Below are 22,975 nucleotides of genomic sequence, written 5' to 3'. Positions count from 1 at the left end.
AAACATTGCTAATATTAATTGCCTCATATTTTAATATAATAGTTTGCATTCACCACTATAGCTCACAGTAAATTCGACAAAATCTTTTAAATAAAAATAATCTTTCTTATTTATTAACAAGACAATTAATAAGCACTCTATCAGTGATTAGGCTACTAAACTTGTACAGTTGTTTTGTAGACAAAAAAAATCCTTGATTTATGAGGTTGAGCGAAAAAAGTAAAAAAAAAAATAAGTTAATGTATTTATGCGCTCACATTGGGCGGACTACGGTATCTCCCACAATGCTCTCGCGCGTCTCTTGTTTATGGTGACGTCACGGCGCAGGCGGCAGACAGTCTGTCAGCGCCTAAAACACGACTTCGAATAAAACAGTAAAAACACGGAACATTAACACAAACATGAATCTACACCGCAGCTAAAGGTAAAAGCGGTCTTTAATGTCACTTTGATTAGTTGGAAATAAATGCGGCGAGTAAATAATGGTCGTTGTTAGCACAGTTAGCACCGCTGCTGCAAACAGGCCGATTATTAGATACAGTTATAATTCAGACTTTATTGTGATATGTCGACAACTTCAATTTTTGCGTGTTATTTTATATATGTATTGTTTTGTGTTGCCTGTGCTTGGATCGTTGCTGTAGGCGATCTGATTATATTGTAGGGACTTGTATCTGTTGTTAGTGTTATTGTCAGCCACCTTCTTGAGTAAGTTACAAGATCCTTGTGTAAATAATCTGCTGGTTAAAAACGTTTCTATTAAAAGCTCTGTGCATAATTCATTGCATGTCAGTCATTTGATTGTTTTGTTGTCTGTAAGACTCTTAGATCGTAACAGGCTCTCAATAAAGGCTCTCTCTGATATTTCCTGAAAAGGTTCACATGGTCACTAAAAACCTAGAAATATCAATCAGTGTTAAAACTGACTTCCAGGTCTGTAGAAAAAAAACAACAATTTTTTTTTGCTATACTAGACTATTTTGCTGGCTAGAAAATTGTAACTCGTGTGTATAAATGTATATAAGAAGAATCAATGGGAAAGCTTTTGGAAAAATTAAAAAAGTAGAAATGTGGACATTTCAGATTCATCACTATTTAAAGTTCTTTCATATCCATTGGAGCACAATTTGCTGCTGTTTATAAAGCGAAAGGCAGGTTTATTTATGTAGCACATTTTATACACCATGGTAAATCAAAGTGCTTTACATAAAAGGAATTAAAATAATCATAAAAAATTAACACAACAATACAAAGGAAATAAAAAAAATTGATTTAAAATTAATTACAACTGTTATTATTATTACAGTTATTAAAATTAGTATTCATAAAATACAGTGCAATCAGTTCGGACATAGCACAAAAGAAAATTATGAAGATAATTCATAATTATTTTAATTAAATTTAATTATTTGTATAATAATAATAAAAAATATCCATAAATCCAATAGTAAAAAAAAAAAAAAAAAAATTCGGGATCCTTTGCATTTTGAAAAAACTTCTGTTAATATGAGGAGCAGCAAAAGGGAATCAAGCTGAAAGGCAGTTCTAGCTCTCTGACTATCAGTGTGCAGAGACTTCCAGGCACCCCTCTTATCCTGTCACTCATTCCTTCCTGAAGAAATGACCATGAGAAAGGCACTGCTGTGGAAAAAGTTTAACATGCTGCTTTGGTTTCAATCTTCTTTTTTAGGATCCAATGGGAAGACAGAATCTGGCTGTGCGCATACTAAAAAGCTGTGCTGAGAGTCACCTGAGGAATTGTACAAGTAAGACTCTCCTTGTCTTGGAGATTTTTTTCTTAGTTGTCAGGATTAAAGAGGCATTGAATAAAATGATGCTCCACCATTTAAAAGTCAGTTTTCAAGGATTCATAGTCTATAATTAGTCATGATGTCCTTGTGAATAGTGCTCTTGAATATTACACCTTAATGGTGAGTCCTACATCCCCCAAAATGCTTGTTCCTTTCTGCCTCTCCTAAAGTGCTCCTCCACTGTCTTTGATGTCGCTCCATAATGGGCATCTCTCTCTCCTCGGTTGCCATGGAGACGGCCCCCTGTCTGACACACACACACGCACTGTGTGTGCGGAAATATTTGTGGCAGGAGAGAGAGAGAGGCAGAGCACAGCTGCACTCTCAAAAAATGTAATTAAGTCGTCATCTTTGCGGTTTTGTTCTCTTATTGGTAATTGATTCTGGCCCACTTTGCTGTTGAACTTTTAAACTAAGCAGGTGATTTGTGGTGTTTCTTGCTTTAAATGTGCATTTGTAACACCTCACACCTTTCCTTTCAGTGCAGTGAACCAAATGGGGCATTGCAGTACTCGAATCATCGTCCTATTCCTGCTTCAGTTCTTACGGACATCAGCTGAAGGTAAAGAGCTGGCAAACAATCCTTTTTCTGATTTTCTGATTGGATCATTTTATTATTATCATGAATTATTGTAATTATTTATTTTATTATTTTATGTGTGATGTGGGTAATTCTTAAGGGATCATTTATTTTTAAAGAAATACTTCAGAAAGGTTCAATTAAATTCACAAATAATAGTTAACAATGTTTTGAACTTTACGTTAATCAGTGTCCTTTTCAATCCTTTTTTTCAATTGTAATAATATAAAATATTTCTTGAGCATCAAATCAGCGTATTAGAATGATTTCTGAAGGATCATGTGACAATGAAAACTGGAGTAATGACTACTGAACATTCAGCTTTGCATTCACAGAAATAAATAAATAAATAAATTACTAAATTGTAATATTTTCAAATTTTCTGTATATTTGATCAAATAAATGCAGCCTTGAGGAGCAAGAGAAACACATTTTTGGATGTACTATCCCTTTAAGGTTGAACTGATTAAATATGTTTCACTTTGACATCTGGAAATAGCATAGAAGTCAGCCAATGAGAATGGAGCTGCCGATATCAACCAGTTTTTGCCATATATGTGCACAAATGTGCAGTGAATGGTCTGTCACAGTCAAAACGTCCAGCCATGTAGGTTTGGTGTACCTAGTCGTAGTTGTACTTTCATTAAGTGTCAGTGTCCTCTCTCCTCAGGCTCTGTTAGCGTGTCTCACGGAGGGCATAAAACATGAATGCTGGGTTAATTGATCTGTGTCACTGATGCTCTCTGGCCTTTATTCTGTGTAGTCAATTTGTAAAGTTGACAGAGTTCAGTGTCACAGGAAATGAAGGCAGGGAGAAGGGAAGAAAACAGTCTCAGTTATCAGGCAGAGAGAGACTCGTCTGTGAGGTCTGGCGTCATGCTGCTCTTCCTTAATTAATTTAATTGTTCCCCGAGTTTTTGCAGCTGGTGACAACTGACAAATGGCTACAGACTGGGTCCCTTTTTCCTTCATTTATGATTTAACCCCTCCCTGACTTTGTTTTCTGTCTCTCTCCAGATGTCTCCATTGACTGCATGTGTGTCGGCAGTGACTGTAATGAGCAGCAGTGTAGCGGAGACCAGTGTTACACCTCCGTTATCATTAGCAATGGTGTGACAACGTTCAAACGTGGCTGCCTTATCGGGTCAGAGAGCAAGCGCATGATCTGCTCTGCAACACCGTTGGCCAGTCATGTCGTAGAATGCTGCTCTCAACACTTGTGCAACGCCAACGTCTCCAAAGAGACCCTTCTTCGACTGCTGCTGACAAGTAAGTCAATTAATTCTTTATAAATTCAAGACGTTAAACAATTAAATACATTTCAGCAACATGTTTAAATGTACTTAATTTCTTTATTATATAAAAAAATCATTAAACAGTTGTGTGTTCCAAAAATTGTCATCCAAAAGTCATTGGGCAATCTTTGAGCCCAGTTATTATATACTGAATACATTCTAGCAAAAACAATTAAAATATATCTTTTTGTAATTTGGTAACATTTTATTTTGATAGTCCACTTTAGACATTCTACTAACAGTAAGTAACTTTGCAACTACATGTCAAATAGCAGTCATTAGAGTATTAGTAGACTATCTGTTTAATATCTTCTAACACTTTATTTTGATGGGTCCACAGCATTCAACATATATCAGTATGAGAAACTTTGCAAGTTTATGTCAACATATTCTACTAAACCTAAACCTACCCTAACAGTCTACTCTGAAAGTTAGTAGACATGTAGTTGCAAATTAATACAAATTAGTTGACATGTAGTTAAAAAGTTACTTATAGTTAGTAGAATGTCTAAAGTGGACTATCAAAATAAAGTGTAACCATTTAGTTTTCATTAAATTACATTGGGCTAACTTTGAGCCCTGGTGAATATATTTCACTGTGTTTGTTTTCTCTGAAAAGGTCCAGAAGGAAAGGTGGCTGTGCATTACCGTGTGGAGATGCTGGTTCTCTTTGTGTTGGGACCGTTTGTGGTTCTGGGTTTGCTGTCTGTGCTGGCTTTGCTGGTGTGCCGTAGACTCCATCTCGGGCGTCTGGAAAGACTGCATGAGTTTGACACTGAGCAGGGGGCCATTGACGGGCTCATTGCATCTAATGTCGGAGACAGTACACTCGCGGTATTTCATTTCAATAGTTTACAAAAACTGTTAATATTTTGCAAAGAAAATGTCACAGCTCTTTATTTGAGCAAAGTCAATAATGGGAAAGTTAACTGATTCATAAAGTTTCACTACCATTAAAAAGTTTGGTATTGATTTGAAAAAAAAAAAATCTTCTGTTTTAAAATGTCTCTTATGCTCATCAGGGCTGCTCCTTTAAAAAAGTAACATTGTGAAATATTAATACAATTACAAGAACTGTTTTCTATTTTAATATATTTTAAAATGTAATGTATTCCTTTGATGGCAAAACTTGATTTTCAACATTACTCCAGTCTTTGGTGTCACATGATCGTTTAGAAATCATTCTAATATGCTTATTTGGTGCTCAAGAAACTTTTTTTTATTATTATTGTCAATGTTAAAAACAATTGTATTGCTTAATATTTTTGTGAAAACCATGATACTGATAGATTTTTTTTTTTTTTGTAAGTGTAAAAGTCACTTTTGCTCAATTTGATGCATCATTGCTGAATAAAAGTATTAATTTCTTTCAAAAACAAAAAATCTTACTCAGCCTTTTTAACAGTGGTGCATGTAGTAGTGATTTAGCTGAAGTTATTCTGTATTCAGTTTTTAACAGTTAGATAAGGACTCATCAGTCTGGTGTTGTTTTCTAGGATCTGATGGATCACTCCTGCACATCCGGAAGTGGTTCAGGACTCCCCTTCCTGGTGCAGAGAACGGTTGCACGGCAGATCAGCCTGGTAGAGTGTGTCGGTAAGTCAAATCGTAAAAGACTACTAAATCCGTGACACTACTATATATTTTGTGGCTTCACAACATATTACATAATTATGTAATCTCTGTCAAATGTGGCTAATGATGTATGTGATAAGATTTCTATGATTTTTATGTGTTCTGTGCTCAGGTAAGGGGCGGTATGGGGAAGTGTGGAGAGGTCAGTGGCAAGGAGAGAATGTAGCTGTGAAGATCTTCTCTTCCAGAGATGAGAAGTCATGGTTTAGAGAGACAGAAATATACAACACTGTTCTACTACGACATGAAAATATATTAGGTGAGTCAGACATGTTATCTCTAACGATAGCATCTTTTCTTTAAATAAAATACATGCTGGAACAACTAGCTTGGAGTGCTGTGTAATGTTATTTTAAACTCTTTTCTTTGCAGGATTCATGGCTTCTGATATGACCTCCCGAAACTCTAGCACTCAGCTGTGGCTCATCACACACTACCACGAGAACGGCTCACTCTACGACTACCTGCAGCGTGTTGCTGTGGAGATGGCAGATGGACTGCACATGGCGGCGTCAGTAGCCAGCGGGCTGGTGCACCTGCATACGGAGATCTTTGGCACTGAGGGCAAACCGGCCATCGCTCACAGAGACCTGAAGAGCAAGAACATCCTGGTGAAGAAAGATCTGCAGTGCTGCATCGCTGACCTGGGTAATTTCTGACATGCTCTTTTTTTAAACCATAAGTGACCCTGTGTATGGAAGCCCGTTTCTAGCCAAAAGCCAATAGCTTCGCGGTTAGTGTGTCGACATATAGCGCAACTGCGCTCACAGCGACCCGAGTTCGATTCCCCTCTCGAGGTCCTTTGCTGATCCTGCTCCCCTCTCTCCTCCCAGTAATTTCCTGTCATCTCTCTACTGTCCTAAATGAATAAAAAGCCCATAAAAAAAGTTTTTCTCGTAATTGCAGGGTTACATCTCACAGTTTTCACTTTGACCACGCAATTACGAGTTAAGTCAGAATTTAATATATAATCTCGCAATTGCAAGGACAAAATCAGAACTCTAAGATACAAACAGCAATTCTGAGAAAAAAAAGTCAGAATTGTTCATCTATATCCCGCAATTCTGACTTTATATAATTATATATTAATATAATATTATATAATTCATATCATGCAATTGTGAGAAAAGACATAATTGTGAGATAAAAAAGTTTCAATTTTTTTTTTTTTTTTTTTTATTGAAAGGTGGAAACAGGCTTCCAAGCCTGTGCACGTAATAAATATTGAATAAACACAATTTTTTTAAAAAGACAGTCTGGAGTTTTTACACTTCTACTCTTCATCTGTTGTATGTCTTTGTAGGTTTGGCAGTTACACACACGCAGTCTGACAATCAGCTGGATGTGGGAAATAATCCTAAAGTGGGAACTAAGCGCTACATGGCACCAGAGGTTTTAGATGAGACCATTCAGACAGACTGTTTTGATGCCTATAAGAGGGTGGACATCTGGGCCTTTGGGCTGGTGCTGTGGGAGATCGCTCGCAGAACCATCAGTAATGGTCAGCTCACTGGACTCTGTTCAGAAATGTTTAATTGTTTGCAGCATTTAAGGACAATATAGATCAGACTGTTCTCCAAATGAACATTCAGTGACTTATTGTTTTCATCCACTGTTATCCTATAGGAATTGTTGAAGAATACAAGCCTCCTTTCTACGATCTGGTGCCTAATGACCCCAGCTTTGACGACATGAGGAAAGTGGTTTGTGTGGAGCAGCAAAGGCCGTTCATTCCCAACCGCTGGTTTTCAGATCCTGTAAGTACTGATGAGACACTCTTTGTATCCCTGTAAACATGTTTACCTTGGAGTGGATAAGTTAATAGTCCCCTCATATAGAGTGCTGTATGAACGAGTTCAAAAAACCCAGAGACGAGTTCGCATTTTTGCAATTCCAGTTCTGTTGTCCCAAATGAATGGGTTTTTGGTTAAATGCCCGAAATGAGGTTTTATGATGAACACAAGCTCAAGATATTTTTATGTTTTATTCTTAAGACATAAAGTATATCAATATTACCCCACCCTGTTTTCTAAGCTTTTACACAATCTTGAAAAACTTGCTAATAATAAGTGGCTAAACCACAGAGGTCATCAGGGACATTAAACGTCACCAAAGTAAATACTGAAAGAGTTGTCGAGGGCTGGTGGTGATGTTGAAGTAATGTGAGGGGGATGTAGTTTGTTTATAGCCTAACTTTAGCTTTTTACTTCGGGCAATTTGTATTTAGGCATCAAAATCCATAAAAGCTATTTGTGAACAAAACATGCCAAAATAATACACTTTTGTTGGTCACAGAGTTTATTTTCTGAAGTGATACAAAAGCCAATGGAAAATCCTACTGGGTTTTTGTTGAGGGAACCAGGGTGATGCAAATTTCCAGATTGGACTATAAAAATGCATTATCACTGCAGTATTTAGACTAAAAAAAGGAACTAAATCTCTTATTTTCCATATATAAATGTTAACAATTGTAGTTGACAGATCCTCACCATGAGCTGAAAACAAACGTCTGTGTGTTTTTGTGTGGTCACAGACCCTGTCTGCTCTGGTGAAGCTGATGAAAGAGTGCTGGTACCAGAACCCCTCGGCTCGACTCACTGCCCTGCGCATCAAAAAGACTCTGGATAAAATCCACAGCTCACTGGAGAAGGGCAAAACCGACTGCTGAGGAGAGAGAGCCGCAGAACTACTGACCGCTCATTATACAGACACTGTGTGTAACCAGACCATTGGATTTCGAGCGCTGGCATCTGTCCAGCTCTAACATGCTGTTTATTCGCTTTGTTCTTCCTGTCCATTGGCCTAAAAACGTTTTATAGAGAATTACGCTTTCTTTTATGGATCATTTTTCCCACTGAACCCGGTGGGACTCCCATTTCCCCTCCAGAAACAGGAGAAAAATATGGACACGGTCTGACAGGCCTTGAATTGAACCCTCCGTCATGGAATTTTTTTAGCGCCATCACATTGTCTATTTAACCATTGGCAAACTTTTAAGATTTGTACTTTTCGGAACAACGAAGAGGACAGACACACATGCCGAAATGCAATTAGTACCCATAGTGTGTGTGTGTGTATGTGTGCGCATGATTCTTAATACAGCCAGAAGAACTTTATAGCTGTAATGTCACTTGCTTTTAGAAATCAGATGTTTTTGAGGTTTTCAAAGATTCTTGTAGATAAATAGGCAAAAAGTAAGTCACCGTTTCTGAATTCGCTATAGTGGACTTGTGTTATAAAGCTGTTTGGTTACAAAATGCCACTATGTACGGTAAAGAACTACAGACTAGTGTCTTTAATTAGGCCTGTTTAGGGATCAGAATAGAGTGCTTAAAAAGGTAGTTCACCCAAAAATGAAAAATGTCATCAGTCATGTCATTCCAAACCTTAATAACTGTGGAACATAAAAAAGATGTTTTAAAGAATGTTCACGCTGCTCTTTTTCCATACATCGAGTGCATATAGTGCAAGCTCCCTGAAAGTGAAACACACATAGGAAGCATGGTCAAATGGGTTATGGAATGACATGAGGGTGAATAAATGATGACAGAATTCATTTTTTGTGTGTGAACTTTATCTCTTTATCCCAGTCTGGTCATGCTCCTAGCACCCCATGAGGGCTTCCTTTGACACAAGGCCTTTTTGACCTGTTGCCTCTATGCCTGCCTGACAAAAGCCATTGTAGCACATCGTAGTGCTTTTTTGTAGCTGTTTGTCTTTCTCTTTGCCCTCACCGGCATGCGTACTTGATGTTTGTTCACTGACAATCAGCCGCTGTCCAGTAGGGCCTGAATTATTTGCTAATGTTATGTACAAAACCCTACTTATGAGTGTTCAAGGCGACGTGTCAACACACTAACAGAGCTAGTCATAGTCATAAACAGACTCTGGTTTTGTGAATTTGCATATTTGTTTACCCTTACGCTTTTTGACACTTTTGTATCACATACGCCATAAACCGAGAGAATGATGATTTTTAAATTTGAAACGTTTTTGACTATTTAAAAGTGCGACGTCACTCTAATATAGGATTTATGAAGTTTACATAAAAAACAGGAAAACACTATCGTTATGTCCCAAGTCGAAATGGTTTGTGTACGTTGCTTTTGGTTTGGGTTGAGTTGTGTGGTGTTTTATTTTATTAATTTGTTAATGCTTTCATGACACACTACATGAGGCGGCTGCGTACCGCTCAACACTGGTCACTTTTGCTCTCTCAAAAACGGATGAACGTTTACATATTTGTGTTCTACTGGGGAACGGTGTTAGGAATTAGACTACAGGAAGTGTTGCATTATGAACTGTGAATATGTTATAATGAAGAAACCATATGTATGATGTTACTGGAATATAAATACAAGACAGTTATGAATTAAAAAAAACTGCTCTTTTCATTCGTTACAACAGTGGAATGGTTTTTCTGTCACGTCCTTGTGCTTAACAAAAGGTTGCCAATGCTGTGATAATGCTTTCGTTTTAGCCGTAAAATTTGAGAATAGTGTTGCGGATTATCATGCATCTGTCTTGTGTTTTCCTGTACAGGGAGATGAACTAAATGAAGCTTTAGGAAAAGGTTCCCCATTGTCTTGAGTCTGCTGGGAAATGACCACCTTATCTGTGGTGATGTTTACAGGAGGTCTGCAGCCTCTCTCTGATAACCAGTGCTTTTATAGCTGGTAGTACACCAGCTGAAGCTAATGAGAACGTAAATGCCAACCGATTTGCAGACGCAAGATCAGTTGTAGACCGTTTTAGTAACTGTCTTTAAAAATCGGCTCTGAAATAAGCATAGATGTAGTTCCACTGCTTTCTTCCAGATGTAGTTTTCCTATAGAAAGGAACGACATTTGTTTTCAATTTAGCATGATGGACAGATCCTTTATGAATTAATTTGTATGTGATGGGGGGTGGGGTCAGTTTTTATGTCATTAAAAAGGCTTCAACTATTGTTAACCAAAATATTATTTTATTGTCTCAATGTATTGAACAGCTTTTTTTTAGCGAGGAACATTAGACAAAATCTGGTGTATTTCCATGCTGAAAAATAAAATAAAATCTCATGCTGGGCTTTTATTTGAAGAATTCAGTGCTGATTTCTTGTCTCAAGCTACATTTTCAGATGGTCTTCATTTGATGTGCTTCAATAGCTTCAATACACCAGCAAACAAAATTGCAAAAATAATGTCAAATTCCTTATTGTTTCCCTTTCAACAGGTAGTTTTTTCCCCCAAAAAGCATTGGTTAATTTATGAGTGCTCAAAGCGGTGGCAATATTGTGTGGTTTTATTCAAAATTCACACATTTTAATTAGTGCATACATAAACATTTACCTTAACCTAAATCACTATGGTAAGCCTATAATTATGTATATTTTCATCATTTGTCCATGTGTGTTTGTCATATCCATAAATAAAGGAATACCATTAAATATTAAGTGTGTATAAAATGGGTCATTTAATTTAGTTGTAGGGCTTGTTCTGTTTGTTTTAAGGAGACCTTGGTTAAAGAGACTATTAACTCCCTTTAAATTCTATTGTGTCACTCACAATGTCTACAAATTTGTAAAACTGATCCAAGATCAGGTAAAAATCATAGAGACACTGGTTCATGGGTTCAGAGATCCACATTTCGAAACTGTTATGACCAAACGAAGCGTCCTTTACTGAAAATCACATGACTTTGGCAGTTTGATACAAGCTCCGAATCACTGGTTCAAAAAAAATGATTCGCAAAGGTTTCGAAGCTTCACAAATCAGTGTTTCGAAAGCACCCATCATGTAGGTAGCTTGTAACCTTGAAGAGAAAAGAGAGGAAGGAAAGGGAAAAGTGTTATTACCAGCAATAAAACACGAATCAACATAGTTTGCACAGCATTGCAGTACATTAGCTGTGCACTGACTAGGCTCACTGAACAGTTTATGCTGGTAACAACACCAACCTCTAAACCAGCTAATACTTTAGTCTATTTGCCTATAAATAGCCTTTCCAAATAATAGTTTCCATCTTTACACCTTATCTTATGAATATATATCGTTATGGCTAATATCAGCGTTGCCTAACTTTTGTAACGTTAATTTAAAACAACTGATTTCAACAAGTCGAAACAACAGTGGCATAAGCTACTTACCTCCTCATTTCGCATATTTCCTGAATTTTGGGAGAGTTTGATGTTGTTCGCTATAGAAATGCATAGGATGTAATTAAGATTACATATAAGATATGCATATTGTTAGCGACATTCGCACTGATTATCTGTTACCACGGGCCATCAGATTAATCCGCACAGAGTAGCGGAGCCTAAACAACTCACATGATCGCTATTACCAAAATAGTATTCCTCTGCAAATTACCTGTAGTTTTACCCAAAAGACTAAAACATAAGACTGAACAAATTAAATACTAGTTTGATCTATTACAGTCCATTCAATACAATGACAGTATTACAATAACACCGTGGCAAAATAAAAACAGCCTTATTTTTCATATAAATCATGAACACCATGAAACTATTAGTATATATTGTCTGGCAGTGTTTTGTAAGGGTTGAGAATACCCTTAGGATCCAGCATGGCTTTAATGCTGCCCATGAGGGCGACTGCCTCTGAGGGTTTACTGTAGTAAATGTAGTTTCTCTTCTTCAGACCGAGCCCATGCTCTGCGCTGATGCTGCCTTTCCAGTCAGATGTCCACTCGTACACATACGGCTCAATGGCAGCTAGTAGAGAGACGTCTTTAGAGGGGGAAGTGATGTTCAGATGAAGATTTCCATCGCCTAAAACAAAACAAAAAAAAAATACTGAAAAGCAAGAGAATTACGGGCAATGTTTCAGGGGGTCTGAACCCGCTGTTTAAGCGTTTGTGCACATAAGTACACCGCTGTTCAAAAGTTTGCTGTTGGTAAGATTTTTGAATGATTTTGAAAGTTGTCTTTTAAAACACTAGACATCACACACTTTGTAAATAGTGACTGTATAGACTGAAGCGCAAAAAAAATCTGAATCTGTGCACAATTTCATTCATTACATGATTTTCTGAGACATCTGTCAACTCTTGACTGCCCAAAATCTGCAGACTGGCTATAACTTTCAGTAACTAACTAACCTCAACTTCTCCAGAGTCCAGACTGCAAATCGGGGTAAGAAACTGGGCAAAAGTTGTGTGGTGTATTCCAGCTTCTGACTCAAAACAGTCCAGCAATTATTGTAAGACAAAAAGGTAGCCATACCAACATGTCCATAGCCCACAACATTCTTGGCCATGTCTCCAAGGTGCCCCCTCATGTCTTGGACTAAATCGTAGATCTTCTCCACCGGGAGGGAAATGTCATATTTGTAGGTGTAGCCTTCATGTGTCAGAGCTTCTGTGACTCTCTCCCTCAAAGACCACAATGCCTGTGAATGACACAAGATCTTCAGCACTAGACAGAACAAATGTCAAATTCAAAATCACGTTGAATTTTGCTGATCAACACAAGTGAGCAGAGTGCCTTGATTTTTGTTGCCTCTGTTGCAACTGTCCCATCAGTCACTAGAGATGTTGTCATGACCTCCTCAAGGAATTTGTGTAGTTTTTCTTCATCGTGTGTGGCGTTGGATCCAGCGGTCTCGATGACAATGTAGAAGGGACTTTCTGCAACACATATCATTCCAATAAGTCCAAGAAAAAACAGATATTATCCAACATTTTTAAAACATCTTCCTATAAAAAGTTGTCATGAAATTTAAATTCACACAATATGTATGTTCTAAATGCTTTTTAAATTATTATTATTATGAACGATTCAGCCATGCATGTTTTTTTTTTTTTACTTAAGTCTTCTGGTCATTTGACAAACTTCTCTCTGGTGATATATGCTGGACTTCCCCAATCATCTCGACTTTAAGAACACACATACCCAAAGTTGTCTTTGAAACAGTAAAGGCACTAGTGTTTACCTGTGATGGGGTTGGTGAGTTTCAGATGCTTCTCCAGAAGGCTCATACAGGATGCATCTAAAAACTCAAAAGCAGACAGGATCTCTCCCAGCATCCCTCTACAACACTGAAATGTTTCCAGCAGTTGCTGGAAGCTGGAACACCCTGCAGGACACATGAGGAGCTGCAATAAGTTTTTTAGCCACACAATGTGCATGAAAAGGAGACCTGAGGGTTAACTGAAACAATTACTATATTAGCATCCACACCAAAAGATAATATCCTTCGGTTTATTATAAGTACACACTGCAGTTATGTTGTCTGCTGCTTTAAATGCTCAAGCTCTTTAAAGTATTGTGGATTCTGAGTGGTTGTCAATAGTCAATTCGTCACCTGCAAAAAAAAAAAAATCATTCTGAAAGTGATTCCAACAATATAATTATTCTGTGTCGTTATCATTACAGCTGTGGTCTAGAGTTCCTTATTCTCCTAGAATTAGAATGATTATTAAAACTTCATAGTAATATTCATCAACTCTGATGTGAATGGCCCTTAACACATTAACACGTTTAAAATGTGCTTTACATTTGACATGTCATTTTATCTAAAAATGCTACATTGACAGCTTTAGGCTTGCGGGGGCACAGGATGGAAACTGCAGTAATGATTCCTAATGTTCCTTCTGAGCCAATGAAAAGCTGCTTGAGGTCATAACCAGTGTTGTCCTTGCGAAGTGTGGCCAGGCAGTTTAAAACCCGCCCATCTGCCAAAACCTACACACGTGAGACATACAAGAATACAACTTAAATCCATTTAGATCCTTTTCATCATATATAAAGAGGCTGATTTCTACCTCTTAATAATTCAAGTCTAACACAAAAGCATGAATGTATTATTATCAAACTGTATCTGGAATAATTATATGAGCAAGAATTTGACACCTTCATTGTCTATGTTGAGTCAGTTCTATGTGTTTTTTAATGGAACATCATCTCTCAGAATGTCTGGGGTGTTCATTTCTGTTAAAGAGGCGGACCTCACCACTTCCAGGCCCAGAACTGTCCCTCGAAGCGACCCGTAGCGCAGCAGTCTGAGACCACCTGCATTAGTGGACACATTCCCTCCAATATGGCAGCTTCCCTTCGCCCCTAGATCCAGCGGCATGATAAAGTCTCTTTCCTCTAGATAGTTAGACAGGTTCTCCAACACACAGCCTGCCTGACAAGTGAGGATACCTGGAAGCCAAACAAATATCCTTTCAAGAAATGTATTAAGGTATAAAGATTTTGACTTTGTCACTGAGGATAGATGCTTCATGAAAAGTTATAATAGATAACGAGGTGATTTAGCAAACACACCTGAGATGTTGTTGAATGTGATGACTTGGTTCATTAAAGAAGTGGAAAGGATGATCTCATCAAAAACAGGGACACTTCCTCCCACCAGACCTGTGTTTCCTCCCTGCGGACACACTGCCAGATTCCGCTCATTACAGTACCTGTGAAAAACATGGATAATTTAATAGAACAATTTTTGTAACCAGCTGTAAAAGTCAATGTGATCGTGGAAAACTGACCTAAGAATCTGAGAGACCTCTTCTGTCATTTTGGGTCTCAGGAGTACTTCACTATTACCTTCAAGAAAAACACACCCATTAATTAAAATATTGCTACTCATTAATCTTAAATATTATCATTCCTAAACACTACACTTAGTGTATCTGTGATTGTATTTAGAATCTGCTAAATCTTTAGATTGTTTTCATCTTATATGTTTGCATCATATTATGTCACATATAAACACATTACCATTTAAATTATTTTTGTTGTTGTTTGAAAGAAATAATGATTTTATTCAGCAAGGACACATTAAATTGATCAAAAGTGACAGTAAAGACATTTAGAATTTTACAAAAAACTTCTACTTTTTGAACTTCCTATTCATCAAAGAATCATGAAAAAAAATGTCCACAAAAATATGAAGCAGCACAAATGTTTTCAACATTGATAATAATAATAATAAGCATATTTTCAAATCAGCATATTAAAATGATTAAATATAATAAAAAAATATTCAAAGTGAAGGATCTTGTGAAACTGAAGACTGGAGTAAAGATGCTGAAAATTCAGCTTTGCCATTACAGAAATTAATTAAATTTTAATATATATATATATATATATATATATATATATATATATATATATATATATATATAAATTTTTATATATATAAATTTTTAAAATGTGACAAACGCTCACTTATAGATAAAACATACATACAACTTGGAAACTATTCTTTAGGAAATGCTAATTGAGCTCACCTTTCACTGTCTTAAGCCAGTCTACATTGCTGGACTTCAGCAGGTCTGGATCAGTGATGGTTCTTCCAGGCAGCAGTGTTCTAAAGAAGGCAAGGTCTTCCTGTGTGACCCTGGAGAAGGGTAACCGTGGTGGGGCAGCACCCGGGTTGCCTGGACTAGCTCCCAACGCTATGCTGTGCACACAGCGATGCTGAATCAGCTGGCTGGAGCGCACTATCAGAGCTCTGCCTGCTGCAGTGAGATCAGTGCTATACTGTGGGCACACAGACCAAATATATGTGGACTTCAGAGGAAGTCTTGCAAACCTCTGAAAGATCCCCATATCTACAGTGGAGAGAACATAACACAGATTACTTACATTTCTAACTGCAAAATTGAACTTAAGTTTAGTTTACCACTCATACAATGGGCAGATAACAAAATTAGATGCACATTAACTTCAGTCTTATCACATAGAAATAAATGGTTGATACAGTAAGCTAGCAAATCTATTACAGTGATCACAGTACAAAGTAATCATATTTCTAGAACACAATATATTATCTGATCTTGAATAAGGTAATGGCAATCCGTTTTGTTGCAGAATATTCCATAATATTAATAATAATGATGTACCAGAATATAAACCCATTACATATAATGTATGTTACACCAGAATGTAAACATATTATATATTACATTATGATATATTATTATATCTGTATAAAATAGAGGGTTATATTTAAGTCACTGCATAATTATAATAACATAGATGGTTCATAACGACAAATACTATTGACCCAAGTAGCTAAAAAATGCAACTGAAATAAAAAATCAAATTAAATACATTTCCCATGGTTTCTGTCTGCATTGGTTACATTAAAGGGCTAACTTGCTTTGACCCTTAGTTCATTAACATTCGTTAAATTTATTTTGAATCTTGCTACAAAACATATCAGGTAGGATACCTACTGTATCAGAGGTGTAGGGAGTTTCAGCTGGTTTCACATTAGGCACTTAATCTTCAATAATTTTTCCTATAACACTAATCATGTTCAAATGTTATGATTAACTTCCTCGTGACCTTTGAGTTTTTGCAACAGCTTATAAAGTGAAACAGCGCGGTCTATTGGCGAGGAGTAAAATATCGCTCATTTATCCAGAGGGAAAGCGTTTGGTTCCTGTATTATAATTGTATCTTTTGTAGTATTTCTACCACACATATTATAAAACAATGGCATCGTGTACGTTTTAACTGACACTATGGGACTCTGGCTGTGAAAACCCAGCTAAAGTCATTTTTTGGTGATTTACTGTTTTCACAATTTATACAATCATCCTTCATAAAGTAAAGGACATTCTTTTAAAATGTAACTGATATCTTTATTACTGACTAAGACCATGTCAAAGATTGAAATCAAAGTGAAATTAATGGTTGAAATCAAACGTTGATGCTTGTTATCTTAGATTTTGAGACTTTAGCCTGGATTTCACAGAGAGGGTCACATTTTAATCTTTATTTTCTGAAAAAGAAAAAAACACACCAAACATCGAGTCAGGCATTGCTTATTTTATTGATAATTTATACAGTATTATAAATCTGAAGTAGGTTTTTATATTTTTTGTCTTTTACAAGGAGTATTAAAATGGTAAATGCTAATAAAGGTTGTTATGAACAATTTTCAAACCCTAATGTAGCAATCTCATGTTGATGCAGGAAAATCACATCATTTGGATATCTAAAGCATAATGTTGCCTTATAGATTCATGAATGAAGTTCCACCTTCATGTATGACATTAACAGCACTTCACATCTCAGCTGAATCAACACACAGACTATACTTTCAGACTACTGTAAATAACTCTGAAAAGCTGAATATCTACTGATGCTACTAATTAGTTTAGAACATGACTTGAGCTCTGAAATGGGTCTGTTTGGTGGTGTTATTGCTCATGCCCATCTTCAGCATCCACTTGGACTTCATCCTCCGCACATACTGCATGTCCTTCTGCTGCTGGCTCACAAAGCCTTTACCTGCAAGAAAAGACACGGTTTAAACAATCAATGGTGCAGAAATAAAGTTAACTATCATCAGACAAAGATAAGGAAGGAAAGGAAGGGCCACACGATCTTCCTCATAAACAAAACCAAATGCTGGATAAATCCTTGCCTGGACCATCACTAAAATATTTACTGGGCTCCTCTTGACAGTCCTGACTTTGCAAACCTAACTTACCAAAGTCTCCTGCCCATCCAAGTGCTTTGTACTGTTTAAGGACTCGACCAACAGCCTTCTGGTTATGAGCTGGAACCAATGCCCTCTGAACACCAAACCTCTGCTTATAGTACCTCATTAGGGAGCGATGGCCAATCTTTGCACCTGTAACAAACACCAAAAACCAAGTTTGCAGGAGAAAATCACTTTCAAGAGTAAAAGCCTGATGGAATCAGTTAGGTGTAATTATTCTTCAAAAGGAAATATTTCCTGGCATGCTTAATATTTCATCTAAACATCAAGCCAATGTCATAATTAAATGTCATAACATAACAGTTATACAGAAATGTGTTGTAAATACAGCTGTTCGTCAGTACCTGAAGGCAAAGTCAGCTCCAGCGTCTCATCATCAAACACTACAGTCTTTTCATCAGGCAGTTCACCATCTTTCATCTCCACATCATCTCCATCTTTAGCATCAGGATAACTGGTCCTGTATGTTTAGAGAGACAATGATTATTGCTCACATTTAAAATACCTTTTATTTGAAATATTACTGCTGATGATGTTTAAGCCCAGAACCTCAGTGATGGTGAACACTTTTTCTATCTAAACGTTACAACAAAAAATTTCACAAGAAATCTATTTTAAATCGGAAAACAAACAAAAAAAATAAGAATTTGTTGCATTACTGATTCATATAATAATGTACGTTAATGTTAATTTATCAGTACTTCAAGTCATAGAAGTTTGTTAAAATTAGTACCTAGGGTTAATGCAACTTAATATTACGCAAGATGCACAAGCATTGCTCAGTCATTTTTTATTTAATTACAAATCATGTGATATAAAATAACAATCCAACGAAACACCTCAAAATATTTGAACAAATGTGTACCTGAAGTCATAGAAGTCTGCAAACTCAAGTGCGGCGTCTCCGTCTGTGAACAGTTTGCAGTGACTCTTGTCGGTCATGTGTGCCTGAATTGCTTCTGTAGTGTAGAATGACTTCCCTTTTTCGTTACACCATAAGCACACCTTACCAACACCAACCTTCTCTCCTACAGAGAAACACACTGATTAATGCAAATTCATAATTAATATTTTGAAAGACAACTTCAGATCTCTCTCTGGCTTACCTAGGTATGAAATAAACCCTCTCAGGTCCACCAGATACTCAATATCAGGGAGGAAGAAGCTGTGTGTTTTGGTCATGTGCGTCATGTTTCGGGTGAGTGAGTGTGAATGATGTCCGCAGAACAGACAGTCTGTCACTGGGATGACCCCGGGCGCCGGAGCTGCCCCAGATGTGGAGTCCTCCTCCATCTCCTCCTCCTCCTCTTCTTCATCATCATCATCACCGTACATATCCTCATCAACATCCTCCCATTCTTCAAAGAAAAACCGAGATTCTTAATTAGCGGTTTCAAAGCAAATCAGTCAAGTCAGAATTATTTATATGGAACTTTCTACAACACAGACTGTTTCAAAGCAACTTCATATTATTAAACATGAAAATTGCAGTGTGCATGTAAAATTAAACAATTATGAAACTAATTGACTTTCAGCTGTAAACCAGCTCAACAGAATCAGTTCTATGTTGATTCAATTCAGTTCAATAACTGTCAACTGTAAGTTAATTTAACACCACAAAAGACAACAGTGTCATCATCCAGCTCAGTTCAGTTCAAACTTTGTTCTCATTTAAAAGTGTCAGCATATTTAAATAAATAATACTAAATATTAACTGTCTTTTAAACTGAGCAAGCCAAAAGCGACAGCTGCAAGGTAACAGTGATTTTTTTGCATTTTATTCTGTGTATTTTATTGTATTTATCATCAGAAAAATGTGTTTTGGTATGATTTATATTGTACTTTTAATTATTTTTTAATCTTAATTTTATTAATTACCTAGCACCTTACTTTAATAAATTGCTGATATTTGTTACTTTTATTGTATATTTTCCTTTTCCTGTCATAATGCTTTAGCAATGTTGAATGTAAACACAATCACGCCAAAACAGTCATTTTAAATTCAAAAACTGGAATTAAAATTGTATTTTATTGTAAACCATTCTTACCCTCCTCCTCTTCCTCTTCTTCTTCCCCCTCCTCCGCTGCGATCTTCTTGGCCTGCTGCTCGAACCACTGCAGCCGAGGCGGTTTGTCCGGCCGTGTTCTGACCCGTTTCTCTGTGGGTGTGGCTTTAGAGGGGGTGTGTCTCTGCTGATCCCTGAGTGCTTTCTGAAGCGCTTCGTTCTGTGCGTCTTTATCTAGCTCCGCCCCTTTCTCTAGATTCTTCTCATTCATTCGCTGGACAGTCTCCTGGGCGGTGGCCAAGGCTTTCCTTTCAGCCTGCTGGTGCTTATTGGATTGGATGTGATTGTTGTAAGCATTGTCAGTGGAGAATTTTTTGTTGCAGGTGGCGCAGTAGGCCGAGCCGTGTCCGCCGCTCTGACTCTGCTGCTCGGCCTCTGCCCGCTGTGCCAGCACTCGCTCCTGGAAGTTTTCTGCAGTGACCGGAGGCATGTCTGCAACCTTTCTCTTCAGATTGTAGCGGTGCCAGTCTGTTTTATAATGTGCCCGCTGGACCTCCCCATCAGTGAACTGCACACGGCAGCTGATGCACGTGTACGACATGACTGCAGAAAAATATACAGTGATTATGAATCAAATCCTTAGGGATTTTTAAATTTAGGTCACATTTGAGATTCTGACAGTTAAAAACCTAATTTTAGTTAATTTAATGTATTAGATGTTAGTTTAATAATATTTTTAATTGAATATTTTCTATTTGTTTATTTCATGATCCTCTTAAATTAAGCACTGTTCATTTCTATAAAAAAATATTAGAGAAAGCAAATGTTATATTATTTTTCAATTTATGCAATATTTAAGTTAAAATGGAGCGAATGCATTTAAAATCAAATGATTGGGGGCAGATTAGTAATAAAAATGATAAAATATGACCCTCGACCACAAAACCAGTCTTAAGTAGCATGGGTATATTTGTAGCAATACCCAACAATAAATTGTATGGGTCAAAATGATTGATTTTTCTTTTATGCCAAAAATCATTAGGATATTAAGTAAAGATCAGGTTCCGTGAATATATTTTGTAAATTCTCTACCGTAACTATATCAAAACTTGATTTTTGATTAGTAATATAAATTGCTAAGAACTTCATTTGGACAACTTTAAAAGGCGATATTCTCAATATTTAGATTTTTTTGAACCCTCAGATTCCAGACTTTCAAGTAGCTGTATCTCGGCCAAATATTGTTCTATCCTAACAAACCATATATCGATTGGAAAGACTATTTATTCAGATTTGATAAATCTTTCAATTTAAAAAGAAAATAAAATTACCCTTACTAGGAATTACAGAAGCTTCAGTCTGGATCCAACCCTTAAATGATCTGAGATGACCGAACACCTGAGAAAAGATGATGCCAACCCCTCAGAGGACCTCACAGGATGCCAATATATAAATATATTGTGGAAACTTCATTTCCTGTAGAGCTGCTTTGCAACGATTTGTATCGTAAAAAGCGCTATACAAATAAACTTGAACTTATGACTGGTTTTGTTGTAGTGACAATAATGCCTGTATAAACATATATACAAGATTGAACAGAATCTTTTTTTCGTAATTAATTATTTCTGCATTTGGATACATATTTAGACATCAAGGCTACTGTTGTGAAAGTTTAGAGTTTGTTGGTGCAATATTGTATTAATTTGCAAAAATGTTGCTCTGTTACATTCACACCAGTTCATTGGTTTGTCTGCATTATTGTGTGTGTTTGAGTGGGAGTGTCTATACTGAACTCTGATAAGAAGTTATTTTGTACATGGAAACGTCAAAAAAGATATATCGAAATATTGTTTGTCCAAAATTATGTAATCATTAAACAGTGAAATAACAACACAGAAAAGCTTTAGTTTTGCTATAGTTGTTCAACTAACATCTACAGCAAAAATACAAGATAAAATGCTTAATATTTTACACAATTGTAATTCAACACAGCCTTGAACTAACTATACCAAACCTCTTATACAGCAAATAAACATTTGTACACTTGTATTGTTTGACTCAAAATCTGTATTTACTGTATGTTATGTTATAATGATGCACAACATCTCCGGTGTCTTCGACATTAAATGAGATAGATTTATTTAAATAAACATCGGACATCGCACACTTATATGAGAGATAAAAGCATGATGTTTTAAACAATTGCCGTGTAGCCATGTGTACTTTATAGCAACATAACAGTGTTACCAAACCATTAAATAACGTAATATTTGCGTATAAGTTACCCATAAAAAGAATAATATGTGGTAAATCTCTATAAAATTACTTCAATATAATTCATTTTCATATATGAGAAAGTGTGCTCTTACCTGGTTTATTTGATCCTTTCTAGTAGAAGTTCACAGCGTCACAGCACTGACAACACGAGGATGAGAAAACAACCTTTGACCCCGAACACAAGTACGCTCGCGGACACTGCGCCGCCCTGCGGTATGGAGGATAAACCACGTCTTCTGGGGAAAACCATCTTTCGTGTAAATGTTCAAACTCTTTTATTAGACGGTTTTCTGTTTCGCTAAAAATTGTAATATCAGGGCATCTCAGAAAGGTTACTTAGAATAAACCACGTGAAACTGACCTAATTTGTACTTCATCAAAATTGCAATAGTATGTTTTCACTAGGCCTATGTAGGCTATATTTTTAATGAAATGCTTAATGACTTTATCTATCTATCTATCTATCTATCTATCTATCTATCTATCTATCTATCTATCTATCTATCTATCTATCTATCTATCTATCTATCTATCTATCTATCTATCTATCTATCTATCTATCTATCGTTCTATCTATCTATCGTTTTATCGTTCTATTTATCCGTTTTTGTGGTCCTTTAAAATTGGTAAACCCCCCGGTAATAAATTAGGCTTCAACCAAATATAATTAAATTTGGGGAAAAAAATCTTAAATTTCAGTCACTAATAGCACCATTTCCTATAAACGAGCCAATGCCACCAAAGATATGCAATAAAAAGACGAAAGACATGGTCCATAATATCAATGCTACATGTATTTAATTAATGTGGGTAAGTCATATGAATAAAAAAAAACTGTAATACTCTATACTGTTTGAAATAATGTTATTTTTTAGTTAAGAGTGCGAAGTGTCACGGCCTCTTTCAAACT

At 36.5% G+C, this 22,975-nt stretch overlaps 3 protein-coding genes across 4 annotated transcripts; 1 reads left to right on the top strand and 2 right to left on the bottom strand.

Annotated features, from left to right (window-relative positions):
* The first annotated feature begins 294 nt into the window (after window positions 1-294).
* On the top strand, window positions 295-11,465 carry LOC306880843 (activin receptor type-1-like). The gene is made up of 11 exons (XM_079434628.1): window positions 295-424; window positions 1,691-1,766; window positions 2,294-2,373; window positions 3,409-3,660; window positions 4,306-4,520; window positions 5,183-5,282; window positions 5,434-5,580; window positions 5,694-5,969; window positions 6,625-6,822; window positions 6,948-7,078; window positions 7,855-11,465. Exons 3-11 carry the CDS (start codon window positions 2,307-2,309, stop codon window positions 7,987-7,989), a joined length of 1,521 nt encoding a protein of 506 aa, XP_079290754.1. The 5' UTR covers window positions 295-424; window positions 1,691-1,766; window positions 2,294-2,306; the 3' UTR covers window positions 7,990-11,465.
* Window positions 10,274-16,548, bottom strand: LOC306880844 (D-2-hydroxyglutarate dehydrogenase, mitochondrial). The gene is made up of 11 exons (XM_079434629.1): window positions 16,506-16,548; window positions 15,555-15,878; window positions 14,811-14,868; window positions 14,593-14,732; window positions 14,276-14,469; window positions 13,839-14,007; window positions 13,256-13,399; window positions 12,808-12,950; window positions 12,547-12,712; window positions 11,449-12,093; window positions 10,274-11,114 (listed from the first exon to the last, which is right to left on the bottom strand). The coding sequence occupies exons 2-10, from the start codon at window positions 15,874-15,876 to the stop codon at window positions 11,831-11,833; spliced, it is 1,599 nt and encodes a 532-aa protein (XP_079290755.1). The 5' UTR covers window positions 15,877-15,878; window positions 16,506-16,548; the 3' UTR covers window positions 10,274-11,114; window positions 11,449-11,830.
* Window positions 16,549-17,019: 471 nt separating this feature from the next.
* LOC306880892 (cytoplasmic 60S subunit biogenesis factor ZNF622-like) lies at window positions 17,020-22,262 on the bottom strand. Of its 2 annotated transcripts, XM_079434698.1 has the most exons (8): window positions 22,158-22,262; window positions 21,126-21,186; window positions 19,831-20,391; window positions 18,889-19,140; window positions 18,648-18,810; window positions 18,127-18,242; window positions 17,771-17,914; window positions 17,086-17,568 (listed from the first exon to the last, which is right to left on the bottom strand). In XM_079434698.1, the coding sequence occupies exons 3-8, from the start codon at window positions 20,387-20,389 to the stop codon at window positions 17,435-17,437; spliced, it is 1,368 nt and encodes a 455-aa protein (XP_079290824.1). In that variant the 5' UTR covers window positions 20,390-20,391; window positions 21,126-21,186; window positions 22,158-22,262; the 3' UTR covers window positions 17,086-17,434. The 2 variants fall into 2 exon arrangements, with proteins under 2 accessions (XP_079290823.1, XP_079290824.1); XM_079434697.1 differs by lacking the exon at window positions 21,126-21,186 and having other exon boundaries at window positions 17,020-17,568; window positions 22,158-22,240.
* Between the last annotated feature and the right edge of the window lie 713 nt (window positions 22,263-22,975).

Source organism: Barbus barbus, assembly GCF_936440315.1.
Source record: "Barbus barbus genome assembly, chromosome: 15".
In the NCBI taxonomy this organism is placed as follows: Eukaryota; Metazoa; Chordata; class Actinopteri; order Cypriniformes; family Cyprinidae; genus Barbus; species Barbus barbus.
The sequence above is the reverse complement of the archived record's forward strand: the minus strand, read 5'-3'. Positions and strand labels throughout refer to the sequence as shown.